Source organism: Culex pipiens, chromosome 3 (genome assembly GCF_016801865.2).
Source record: "Culex pipiens pallens isolate TS chromosome 3, TS_CPP_V2, whole genome shotgun sequence".
Lineage (NCBI taxonomy): Eukaryota > Metazoa > Arthropoda > Insecta > Diptera > Culicidae > Culex > Culex pipiens.
Window position 1 is genome coordinate 41,397,443 of NC_068939.1, and position 12,812 is coordinate 41,410,254.

Below are 12,812 nucleotides of genomic sequence, written 5' to 3' on the forward strand. Positions count from 1 at the left end.
GTTCATCGATCAACCGACCCTCTCTTCCAGGTTCGAAATCGCCATCTTCGTGCTGATCTTCCTGAACATGCTCACGATGGGCATCGAGCACTACGATCAACCGCACGCCGTCTTCTTCGTGCTCGAGGTCAGCAACGCGTTCTTCACCACCGTGTTCGGGCTGGAAGCGATCGTGAAGATCGTCGGGCTGCGCTACCACTACTTTACCGTCCCGTGGAACGTGTTCGACTTCCTGCTGGTGCTCGCCTCGATCTTCGGCATCCTGATGGAGGACATCATGATCGATCTGCCCATCTCGCCGACGCTGCTGCGCGTGGTTCGCGTGTTCCGAATCGGGCGAATACTGCGGCTGATCAAGGCATGGCGATCTTGCTAGGGCTGAAGATCGCATCATAATCTTCTTTATCGTTTTTTTTTGTATTTTCATAGGCTGCGAAAGGTATACGAAAGCTGCTGTTTGCCTTGGTGGTATCGCTACCGGCACTGTTCAACATCGGAGCGCTGCTGGCGTTGATCACGTTCATCTACGCCATCATCGGGATGTCACTGTTTGGGCACGTCCGGCAGCAGGGTGCCCTCGACGATATGGTCAACTTTGAGACGTTTGGCCGGAGCATGCAGCTGCTGTTTAGGTGAGGTCGCGGTTCGGCCATTATCTGGCTGCGTACGTAAGATTCTTGAAAGCCGTGGACGGGATGCCGTAAACCGACATAAACTTGTTTCAGAAGAATTGACGATGACGTTTAAATGAGCCGTGATGAAATAGAAATAACCACCTATCCATTGCAGACTGATGACATCGGCCGGTTGGAACGATGTCCTGGAATCGCTCATGATTCAGCCGCCCGACTGCAATTTGGCGCCCGATCTTTCGAACGGCGACTGCGGTCATCCGCTTCTGGCAATCACGTACTTTACCAGCTTTATTATAATCAGTTATATGATTGTGATAAACATGTATATCGCCATCATCCTCGAGAACTTCAACCAGGCCCACCAGGAAGAGGAGATCGGAATCGTCGAGGACGATTTGGAGATGTTCTACATCCGGTGGTCGAAATACGACCCCCATGCGGGACAGTTTATTCACTTTAACCAGCTGTCGGACTTTATCGCTTCGCTAGACCCCCCGCTGGGTATACCGAAGCCGAACACGGTCGCACTGGTGTCGTTTAACTTGCCAATATCCAAAGGCAACAAGATTCACTGCTTGGATATTCTACATGCCCTGGTCAAGCACGTACTAGGGCATGTGGAGGAGACTGACAATTTCAAGCAGCTGCAAGACCAGATGGACCAGAAGTTCAAGAAACAGTTCCCAACTCGTAAGGAGTTAGAGATTGTCTCCTCGACGCGCATCTGGAAACGACAGGAGAAGGCCGCCAAGACCATCCAGACAGCTTGGCGGGAGTATCTAAGGTATGGTTACGCAGCTGGTTTTACCCAAATTGGAAATCACTAACGATTGCTGTTTTACTCTTTTTCTCTCCCTCCAAAACAGGCTGAAGAAGGAAAGAGAGCGCTCTCCGATGTCTCTCGAAGACGAAAACACCCAGACCTCGAGTCCCGGTGGTTGGCAGAGCAAACTGTCCGCCCTGAACTTCCTCCACCTGCAGGTACACCGCCGAGGCACGGCTACCTCCAGTCGTGCATCGTCCCGCAAATCCTCTCGTGCTTCCGACGCTTCCGATCTAAGCGAACTTGCTGGACCTTGGTTGAACCTTCCGTTGATGCTGGTGTCCGGTACGAGTGATACCGCCAAAGACGTCAAGCAGATGCACGCCAACGGGCAAGAGCTGAAAGATTCCATCGAGGGTAAGGCCGGTCCCCGGCGGCGGAGCTTTTACAACTTTCCGTTCTTCCTCGGCCGGCAAGACGCCGTCGAAGAGTCCAACAACTCGCCCCAGCCGCAAAAGCGACCGCTCAAGACGAGCGAAACGGACCTCTCGTTGCCGACCTCGTTGGACAAGACCACACCGGTAGCGTCACCAACGCCGCCGGTGAAGCACAAACGGGCCACCAGCTTCGTGAAGAAGAAACCTCCGCTGGAGCGTGGCTTCTCCGCGCAAAGTGCCCTCCGGTTGAACCGGAATGCCGCAGTCGGTAAGTGCTATTGTCTTTTGCAGGCAGAACATAACCAAACTTTTCGGCACACTCAGCAAACGTTAAATCAATACAAATTGCAGCCGGATGATCTCTCCCGGGTTGCGGTCAGCAATTTTGTATGATCTGACGTTTGCGGAGGGTACCAAAAAAAGGTAAACAAATCACTTCATGCATCAGCCAATGTTGACGCTGTAAGGACGCAGCCACAAATCGCTGACAATGCCATTTAGGGCAGCATACGTGACAGCGTCTGAATGAAACGACTACTTAAACAATTAACCCTTCCAGCGGATGACACCCTCTCGGTCTCGACGGCAGACGTTAGCATTCTGGTGACGGAACCGTCTCCGGACGTTCCGACCGGCCCTAACCTCGTCAAGCTGCCCGGCGGAGAAGCGACGCTGGTGCACGTGCTGGTGCATCGCGAAAGCGAAGAGTACCAGTCGGACGTGGACGAGAAAGGTAAGGAAGATCAGCGATGTGTCGATGTGTTGTTCAAGTAATGTCGCACCACCCTGCAAATGCCTTCACGAAGAGGCACGAAGAGTTCACAGCTGTACAGCCGGCTACATTGTTTAGCGTGCGTGTGTGAGTGTGTTGCACCTACAATCACCCGTGTGTTTCTCTTTCTCTTCTCTCTCTCTCTTCCATTGTTCTCTCATCCCCCCGATGTGTTGTTGGTATTCGTGTTGGCGCACTTCACTTCTCTTCTAGACGAGACCAAAGTGAAAGAGCCTCGTGATCCCTCCAAAGCAAGCGATATTAAAATCTCCCCTGGCACGAATGTTGATTATCAAATTCTAGGTGGTTGCGACGAGGGACCCCGTCCGGTGGTCACCATCTGCGTCGAGAGTCCGAAGGAGTCTCCGGATACGCCGGATCAGAAACAGCTGCCCAGCGATGATACGGTCATCACGATGGTTGACCCGGAACCGATCGATGTGAATCTGCCGCGCGATACCTCCAACATCTTCTACGACTATGAGGAACCGAAGGAGACCAAGCCGGCGATCATTCCACCGGAAGTTCCTCCCCGGGCTCACGTACATCCGCTGCAACAGCAAGATCTGGACAAGATCGAGTACGATACCGCACGGATGAGCAGCAGTACGAGCAGTGCGACCAGCAACTGCAGCAGCGGTAGCAGCACCACAAGCGGAGCCGACGGCGGCGCCCCTGAATGTCCCCGAAAGACCGGAGAAGACCTCCGAAGGGTGAGCTGACCAACCGAAACGTCCCACCCGAAGCAACTGGACCAGGACGCGGACAGCAGCCAGCCGGATACCACTAGTTGACAATCTTCTTCTCCCCCTTTTTGAGTACTTTTTGGCCAGGCCGCAACCCGCCGGCTGCGTCCTTTCTTCGAATCCCGTGCCAGTGGCTGCGTACCGCGACACGAAAACGCCGACGCCGACGAGCTAGATGCTATTTACATCATCGAGATTTTTTACCTCATTTTTAATACGCTTACCACTATACTCTGTCAGTGTACGTTAACTTTAGTGAGAAAGAGAGGCTCACTCTATAAAAGAACAGTACTAGAACGCACTCTAGCGAAACACACATTATTCAACTGTTTAGCACGTGTAAAAATCTGAACAAAAATTCAAACAAAATTAGTATTCTAGATTTGGTCCAACGAAACCACCCTGTAAATATCCGGTTCCGGTTTAAAAAAAATGTGTAAAGTTCAAATTGTAAACAAATCTAGCATTAGTTTAGAAATGTCCTGAGAAAAAAAGTTGGTGGCTATAAATGACCCGTTTAACTCAGAAGGATTGTACAGTATTTTCTGTTATAAAACATAAACAGATGTTGCATAGAACTTACTGAAGTTTATCTATATTTCTAATTCATCGCAGCTATTTATTTCAATTGGACCTGGACACCGAGGATGTTTGATTAGTTAGGTAGGGTAATTCAAATACATTTCAACGTAAGGTTTTTTTTCAAAAATGTCTACAAATGTGTTTAAATATGTATTTAAGAACACATAACTGCTCTGTGATTTAATTAATAACTTAATTTCTTTGGAAGCAGGCTAATAGTCAATCTGTGTTAAGTTTTATGCCTTATTCCCAAATCCCAATGTTTCTAAGTTATCAAATGAAAATATTGAATAACATTTGTTTTTTTTTTAATGAAATCTTTGGAACTCTTCATATGGTTGCACAGTGTTCGGAATGGCAGAAATAGTCGAAAAAAGGTTAACTCCTTTATTTGACGTCCTACCCAAATGGTGTCTTTGGAATAGTAGTTTATTTTATTGTCTTTTGCAAGCAGAACATAACAAAACTTTTTGGCACCCTCAGCAAACGTCAAATCAACACAAAGTGCTGCCGGATTTTTTTTCCCGGATCTCTTCCGGAAAAGATCCGGCAGCATTTTTGTATAGTTTGACGTTTGGTACCAAAAAAAAAGGTAAACAAATCACTTCGTGCATCAGCCGATTGTCATACAGGGTGACGTCCTTCCAGGGTTTACAACCAAAATCTAACTTTGTTGGATGACGTTTTAGGGCAGTCCTGCCCAACCTTTTCGGCTCAATTTTCACATTTTTTGATCGTCAAAATTACAATTGTTTCATGGTTTCTTTGATGGAATCGGTTCTCAGATGATCAGTGAATATAAAGTTTGAAAAAATATTTATACAAGTCGTTTTTATCTACATTTTACGTCAAAAATCAATCCGACCCGCGGGCCGGATCAATTTTACACTTACTTACATAAAAACAGCCTGCAAACATATTTTTTCAAACTTTTATCAAAGTAATGTTCACTGGTCATCTGAGAACCGATTCCATCAAATAACCCATGAAAAAAATAACAATTGTAATTTTGACGATCAAAACTGTGAAAATTGAGCCGAAAAGGTTGGGCAGGCCTGTTTTAGGGCTTTAGTGTCTTTGGTGAAGATGAAGAGAATAAAATTTCATGAAAGGTTGTCGAAGAAGCCACATTTCTAGCTCTTGATCTACACGAGACATATAGGGTGTTTGTCTCTATTTTGGACCTTTGGCTACTATAGGCCGCCTAGCTTATTTACATGTATCAGTTGGGATTTTAATGCAAAACCTTTTTTTTATAAAAATACCTTTTATCGCTGTAACAGCCCGAAAAACTAAAACATCTTTGTCCCTATTTTGGGTCTATTGCTCCTAGGATCCGACCTTCAATGTGCCTATTTTCGACCCACCTTCTGATTGGTTGAAATTCCGAAGCACGTGGCGGTCGTTTTTCACGTACAGTTTAGCCCCAAAAAGTACGGCCGCCGAACAGGCTAAAACATTGTGCTGTTTCAAGCCAAAAACCAACAGTTTAATTATGAGATTTAGCAGATTTGTGCCAGATTCGGTGAAATGCTCAATTGCGTTAAATAAATTTTGGTAAACCCAATATAGATACTTAACCAATATAGGGACCATTTCTGAAAAATTATCGAAAAGGGCATTTTTTTGGTAATAACTCAAAATGTTAGCATTGAAGCAGCCTGTTATGTTTGAAAAGTTGTTTGTAACATAAAAAATACTCATTTTTGCCGAAGACAGCAAACGATTTAATCCTCAATAGAGGAGATATCACTGTTTTTAAGTGATTTGAGCCTATTTTCAAGTTGTTTTTTTTATGCAAATAGATAATTCTGGCGCAAAACCAAAAAGCATCTGAAACGACACATTTTCAACTAGATCTCTCACTTTGAATTTGACGGTTAAAATTAGTGTGGTAGATCATGATGACTGTTTATATACTTTGAAAACTAATCTTAAAGATGTTAACGATATTTAATTGATTTGTGGTTTTGCTAATAAATTTGGTTATTATGTTTTTTCCTTGAATAAATTATCACCGTAAATTTTATCGATTACTTTTTTTTAATCAACGATGCGTAGACATAAAATGATCTCTGCTTTTGTAATAATTAAAATTAATAATATTTTCTATCGTAATAACAATCAACTACTTTCAAAGTTTCCTAGAAACAACCGACTACGTGAGGCCAAAGGTAGGCATTTTAGGTTCACGACATTTGTTCAACAAGAGTAGTTTGCACTTTAGTTGATAACCCTAAGTCCGTGTACGCGTTCTAAACGCAAATAGCAAGGCAAGACATCGAAGTCTAAATTCATCATCACGAACAGTAAACATATCTTTTTGCGTGTGATTATCCTCTTGTCTTCGTTAAGGGTTAATAATGTTTCCCGAAAGAGAAAATAAATATCAGTAGAGAGAAACCACCAATATATTTTTAGTACCGAGAGCACGACTTCAAGTTTCACGAATACTTTTAACTCGATAAATCTAGCGGAACGACAAACAGACAAGTATATTTTATAGCCACTATTTTTGTCCAGGGATTAGAGGAAACAAAATCGAGCGCGAGCAATGCAATGTTCAAAACAGACATCTTCAATCGAATTTATCGTAGCTATCAATATTTACCGAAGTAACTTCTCTCTGTACTTGTAACCAGCAAATACCACTAACTAACTACTAATTAAGCAAAGCAAGGAAGAAGAAAAACACTGAAAACAACTGCTCAACAAATCAGAAATTAGAATGTCGCGCAATGCGAAAAATCGAACACAATAATGATGAAAAGCCCAATAAAACTTTCCATTAATTTACGATAACCATTACGGATGAAGTTTGTGAAGAACACGTGGTAAAGTGTAAATTCTAATTGTTTGTAAAAAGGGAGCGGCTTAAACAAAAACCCATTTGATACATTCCAAAACGAAACAATCGTTAAAGCAGTTATTTTCTATAATCACTATTTAAGACTAAACTAATTTTGATATACCTTATGAGATACGTGTAAATAGGATGTGATTTATTTATCGTCACCCTAAGCTTACTTAAAAAAACGATTCAAATAGCTTCTAATTTATTTACACCCAATCCAAACTAAGCAACTAAGGGCATCTCCACCGCTGCGGTTCTATTTGCAATAACACAAACACACACAAACTGTCATCACCGAAAGCAGGTACCGAAATCGCTGAACAAATGCTTCCATAACGCAAAAAAAAACGCTACCATCGAAACACCACAAGAGCGCGTTTGTCAATCACTCGGCGGCAGCAAACGAAAAGTATTTTTGAACACCTCTCTCCACTATAGTCTTGTGACCAGGGTTGCCAACTGTGTCAACTTGGAAGCGATTTCAACGTGAGCATTTTAAATCGAGTTTGAATAAAATAAGGTAGAAAGATTTTTTGCGCCAGCGCAAACGTAAGGAAAATATATATTTTTCAGTTATTATTTTGTAAAACAATAATGTTATACATTGAAGAAAAAAAAAAGTTTTTCAGTTTCGATCGTCTCGAGAAAAATTCGCGTTCGCGTTCGGCGATGTGACAGCATCGTTCGTTCTCGAACCGCGAACATCGTTAAGAGTTATACACCAAGTAAAGTTGTAAATAGAAACATTAAAAAGAAGTACATTTTATATTTTCACCATATTTAAACACATTCAGGCTAGAAGGTGCGCGGACGGGGAACGAACGGTTGAGGTTTGTGAGACGCGGTAGAGAAAATGGCGGATTATTGACTATTATGTAGTTGATCGTTGTAAGTGTACAAAACTATTGTTTTTTTTCTCTAGATCAGGTCAAGCAATTGTTACGATATATCACTACGCTTGAGTTTTTAACAGATAAATTTTCGTGAATTTTCAACGAATTTAAATCGTAAAACGCATTTTTTGCTTAATAGCTTTAATTTGGCAACACTGCCGCGAGAAGGCACCATTTAGTAAACTGGGTCTAAGTAGATGGGCAATGCGACAGCACTTTTGCATTGGTTCTGCAAACAGTTTTCGACTCGAGTGTTGTTATTTGGATTGATTTAGCAGCCAGATAGCCAACACGAATGGAATACCTTGAGATGGGAACGCATGAATCTTGCTAATGGACGAATTATGGTGACCCACTCCGGTTTGATTACCTTCAATTGAAATCATCCGTTGGCCGTCTTTTGAGTAGCAGTTTAGCTGATAGTTGCATAAGTTTGTGAGAAATGATTTATCATAAAATAATTATCATTTAACTGTAACAATCTGTTTAACATTGAGAAGTTTTGAGAAGCTATTGTCAAAATAAATAATAAAGCAAACGAATTTCGTTTAATCAATCACAAATTTAACTTAAAATTATACATGTGCTCCCGCAAGTTATCCCAATCATCAAAATCCACGCCAAAGAGTGCGTAGGAATCGCGTGGTTGCGCAACCCGAGTTCGTGAGACTTTCTCCCGTTGTTTTTTTTAACTTCAGACAAATCTGCAAAACCAGTTTAAAAGGCTGTCTGTAAATTACGTGAATCTTTTTTTTTCTACGAATTTCAAGTCTCTTTTAATATTTTCGCGGAGTGTCATTCGCTCAATATCCCCAGAAACAACCACGTAATTGATGAAAGACCCCTAGATCGAATTGCGTCAAAGTGCGTTACGCTGAGATTCACGATCTCGTCGATAGATTTCGGCTTAGGCTTCAACCTTAACATACACAAAATTGTTGGAAACAATAGTCTTCTTTGGCGTCTTTCTGATTTGACTATAAGTTTAAAGGTATTATTCAGGATCGGGCACCGTTAAGAAAACAAAAAAAGGAAGGCTTTGATACGCTTACATTGAAATTACCGTAAGAAAAGATAAAAATCAAACAATAATGAAAATCGGTTTCTTCGTGTATAGTTATGTAAAATTATGGTAAATTAACTATTAATCAAAGAAACGCAAAAAAAAGAGTAAAACACACGTTTGGAGCAAGAGAGTAACGTCGATACCTGAAGAAAATGGTTCTTTTTTGAGTGACGAACTTCCCAGTTGTCATCAAAAATTTGAAAGAAAAATAAATCCAGATGAATTCTATTGTTCCAACAAGGTCCCCTCAACCCAAAATACAAAAGCAGACAAACCGAAACACGTTGACAGCAATGTAAAATCAACAAACACAAACAAACCAACAACAGAGTGGAAAAGAAATAGAAAAAAAACAACATATTCTAGTGTTACGTTACGATTGAGAAGCATAAAGAAAACAAACATAAAATGATAAACGGTAAGTCAATTAAACTGTATATTTTTATATAAGATCATCTAGAAGCTAGTGCAAAAAAGAAGAAGAAAACAAAAGTGGTTAGAGTGGTATTTATTAAATTCGACGTTAGCAGTTATTATAGAAATTTTCCTCTATCGAATAGTAATGAATGAAAGAAAATAAAAACTCGGCATCACACAAACACTTGTTCGAACTTAACTCTAAATACATAAGAGCTAGCAACTCTATTTATCGTGATTGTGAACCAACACTCACAGAGAAACTTCCAAACTTTAGTTCAGAGAATATGAACAACTTTAAAAGGCTAGAAAACGAAAACAGTAATAATTAAGTAAGTGATCGTCATTCCAAAGCAGAAATAAACAAACAAAAAGTCGTGTAAATATGTATATAATGGAGAAAAAAGCAAATAAGAGAAGACAAACAAAAAAAATAAAGCCACAATAATCGCATAATGTCTGAATCCAGTAATAACAGAAGCAAATCAATATCTAAATTTACAAACAAACAAAAAATAAGAGGGGAAAACAACAGATATACAAAAAAAAAACATTAATTATTAGCAAACGATACCGTGTGTGAGCGCGAGAGGTGATTTTTCTTCGTTTTTTGGCTTGTTATGTAGTTTTAAATTTTTACAGAGAAGATAAAAACAAAACAAAAAAGTGGACACAAGTAGCGTTTAACTTGAGGGGAAATATTTCCCACATTGTAGCTCGTATACATTATATATTGCAAAACGTTTTTTAAATACTCAGAGGAAAACAGGCAAATTGTGCGCAACGGGAGAGCATGATTAGTGAGAGTAGTTTGAGTGCGAGAAAGAGAAAAAGATTTCCTGACATTCTTTTAGCGATTTGTTGAAAGTCCCTCTATTTCTAGGTTAGTTTATTCATTGAGAAGTAAATCGCAGTTTAGGGAAGTTCGCGCGAGGAAGAGAGATTTTTTTATGAATAGCAATCAATAAGTTTACTCACATATATACATACATATATATTTAATATGTAGAGAGTTAGTTAGAATTTTGTTAAAATATTAAAAAAAAGTTCTTATTAAAATTGATAGATAATGATTAAAAATGGTTGTGTAATTATTTAAAGATCAATACTTGAGCAAACAAAAAGAAGAGGAGAACAAGTGTAACGCGAAGAGTAGAACAAAAAAAAAGATGAAAAGCCAGTGTAAATAAAGATTACTAAAGTGAAATTTGACAAGCCAGCTGTGTTTTCATTCACGAAAGAAAAGAACGTCCAATCTATTTTGGGGACACGCGATGCGTTTATTACGGTTATTGTCGCCGGCTGACCTAAAGAGGCGGGACGGCGTCGCTGTTGTGATCTGCTTGAATTTACGTTGTCTGATTTTACAAAATACGTTCCGGTGCCAAAACAACCATGACCAGCGGAAACAAAGTAGAACGAAAGCGGGTTCGCGAAACAGTCAAAGTTTCCTAAAACGGCCTATGAATTTCAGGACCTTTTCGAAATGTGGAGACAACTTCCGTAAAGACCCGCCTTCGATTCTGCAATGCTGTACACAGAAAAAAATAATGTAAATTTGGAAGCTGTAATTTTTGAAGGTTGAATATTACCTCTTTTATGATGTTATTTTACCTCAATTTAGACTGAAAAAGTGACATTACACCAGAAAAGTGGTAAAATTACACATTTCCAGAGGTAAAATTACACCTTTTTTCTGACATAAAAGATGTACCCCTTCCCAGATGTAATATTACCATGATTTTTTTTTCTGTGTAGTGTACATTGCAGAGTCGAACGTTTCGGGATCGATTCCCGCATTTGACAGTTTATTTTAAATATACATTTTGAAATTTTGAGATTTTTAAACATGTTTTACGGGGTGATTTTCAGAATTGCAAAGATCATTTTTAGATGCAAAATCAAATTTGAAATCAAAAATGAATCTACACATAAAACTTTTTTTGACAAAATGTACCGTTCTCAAGTGATTGCGCGATATCTCGGAAACTATTGGTACGATTTACAACATTACTAAATAAACCTTTGTAAAATTTTCTGCTCTTTCAGTAAAAATGTTAAAATCAAACCACCTCGATACGAGCTCTAGAACAAACCGAGCAAAATATACAAAAACTGCCTCTTTATTTCTTAAAATTCGATTGAATAGTTTCCGGGATATCGCGAGCCAAAGAATGAGAGCTAATCTGCTCCTGATCAGTTTTGATGCAGTTTGGTTCAAAATCGTGTGCTTTTTCAAAAGAGCCTATAACATCCAGTACTTTGTTCTAGAAATCAGGAGGAAATCCGTTTTGCCTTCATCACCTCACTGAGGCAAGGCTATAAAATCACTCGAAAAATGAACTTTTTAAATACACCTCCTAGATATACCTTCACGTATACCTATCGAATCAGAATTAAATTCTGAACAAATGTCTGTGGGGATGTGTGTAGACATGATTTTTTTTCCACACGATTTGTGTTTTGTGAAGTACTTTTAAAGTTATGCCACGAAAAAGTTTTGTTGTAGCTGCAAAAAAGGGTGATTTTTGCATAACCTCAAATGCCGGATCTTTATCCCTACGCGCGAGAGTCGCGCAGCATGCGTATCACCCGGTTGCCACATTGCTTAAGCAGTTTCTGCGTCTCTTCTGGAAAAAAGTCTGTATTAATTATTAGGGTGGGTACGTTTTTCAAAAAGTTCTCGGATCAAGTTTTAGTATGGTTCCCCTTGTAGGGCATGCCCATAGGGACTTTCATGCCAAATATCAGCTCATTTGGTTGTAAACTGGCTGCGCGCATCAGGGTTAAAGTTTACATGGGAATTACTATGGGAAATCGGAACTTTTTGTTCAAACGCTCCTACAGGTCTGGGAAAATCACGCGCCAACTTCTGGTATGGTCAGGCCTATGGGGAATGGTCTGGAGAACACTTTTCCCGAAGAGAGCATGTGGATTCGTTGTCCCTAGACCTGGCGCATCGGCAAACAATCCGATGTCTCCGGAATCAACGGTTTTCCCTCAAAAAGCATCAAATTTTCCTTAGCATGCTACGAAAGCTTGATGAACATCGCGACGCCATATGTCAGACAGCTACCACGTGGTTGAAATATTTGCAAAAAAATACAAATTTGCTATGCAAAGATCCTGAATTCGACTAAATAATATCAGGATTACTCGAAATGATCATTTTCTAGTCAAAAGAAGGTTTGCAATTGAATATTCCAGCCGTTTCTCACCCACGTGGTAGCTGTCTGACATATGGCGTCGCGGTGTTCATCAAGCTTTCATAGCATGCTAAGGAAAATTTGATGCTTTTTGAAGGAAAACCGTTGATTCCGGAGACACCGGATTGTTTGCCGATGCGCCAGGTCTAGGGACAACGAATCCATATGTTCTCTTCGGGAAAAAGTGTTCTCCAGACCATTCCCCATAGGCCTGACCATACCAGAAGTTGGCGCGTGATTTTCCTAGACCTGTAGGAGCGTTTGAACAAAAAGTTCTGATTTCCCATAGTAATTCCCATGTAAACTTTAACCCTGATGCGCGCAGCCAGTTTACAACCAAATGAGCTGATATTTGGCATGAAAGTCCCTATGGGCATGCCCTACAAGGGGAACCATACTAAAACTTGATCCGAGAACTTTTTGAAAAACGTACCCACCCTA

At 40.5% G+C, this 12,812-nt stretch overlaps 1 protein-coding gene across 5 annotated transcripts in view; it reads left to right on the forward strand.

Annotated features, from left to right (window-relative positions):
* Positions 1–3,434, forward strand: part of LOC120412388 (sodium channel protein 60E) — a 384,347-nt gene extending 380,913 nt beyond the window's left edge. For 3 of the 5 annotated variants that reach the window (XM_052710780.1, XM_052710782.1, XM_052710781.1), the window contains 6 exons: positions 31–358; positions 430–632; positions 790–1,419; positions 1,502–2,103; positions 2,395–2,568; positions 2,821–3,434. In XM_052710780.1, coding sequence (XP_052566740.1) covers positions 31–358; positions 430–632; positions 790–1,419; positions 1,502–2,103; positions 2,395–2,568; positions 2,821–3,329 — 2,446 coding nt within the window. In that variant the 3' untranslated portion in view covers positions 3,330–3,434. Of the gene's footprint in view, positions 1–30; positions 359–429; positions 633–789; positions 1,420–1,501; positions 2,104–2,394; positions 2,695–2,820 lie in introns of all 5 variants that reach the window. The other 2 variants (XR_008212573.1, XM_052710783.1) reach the window with 2 other exon arrangements.
* The last annotated feature ends 9,378 nt before the right edge of the window (positions 3,435–12,812 follow it).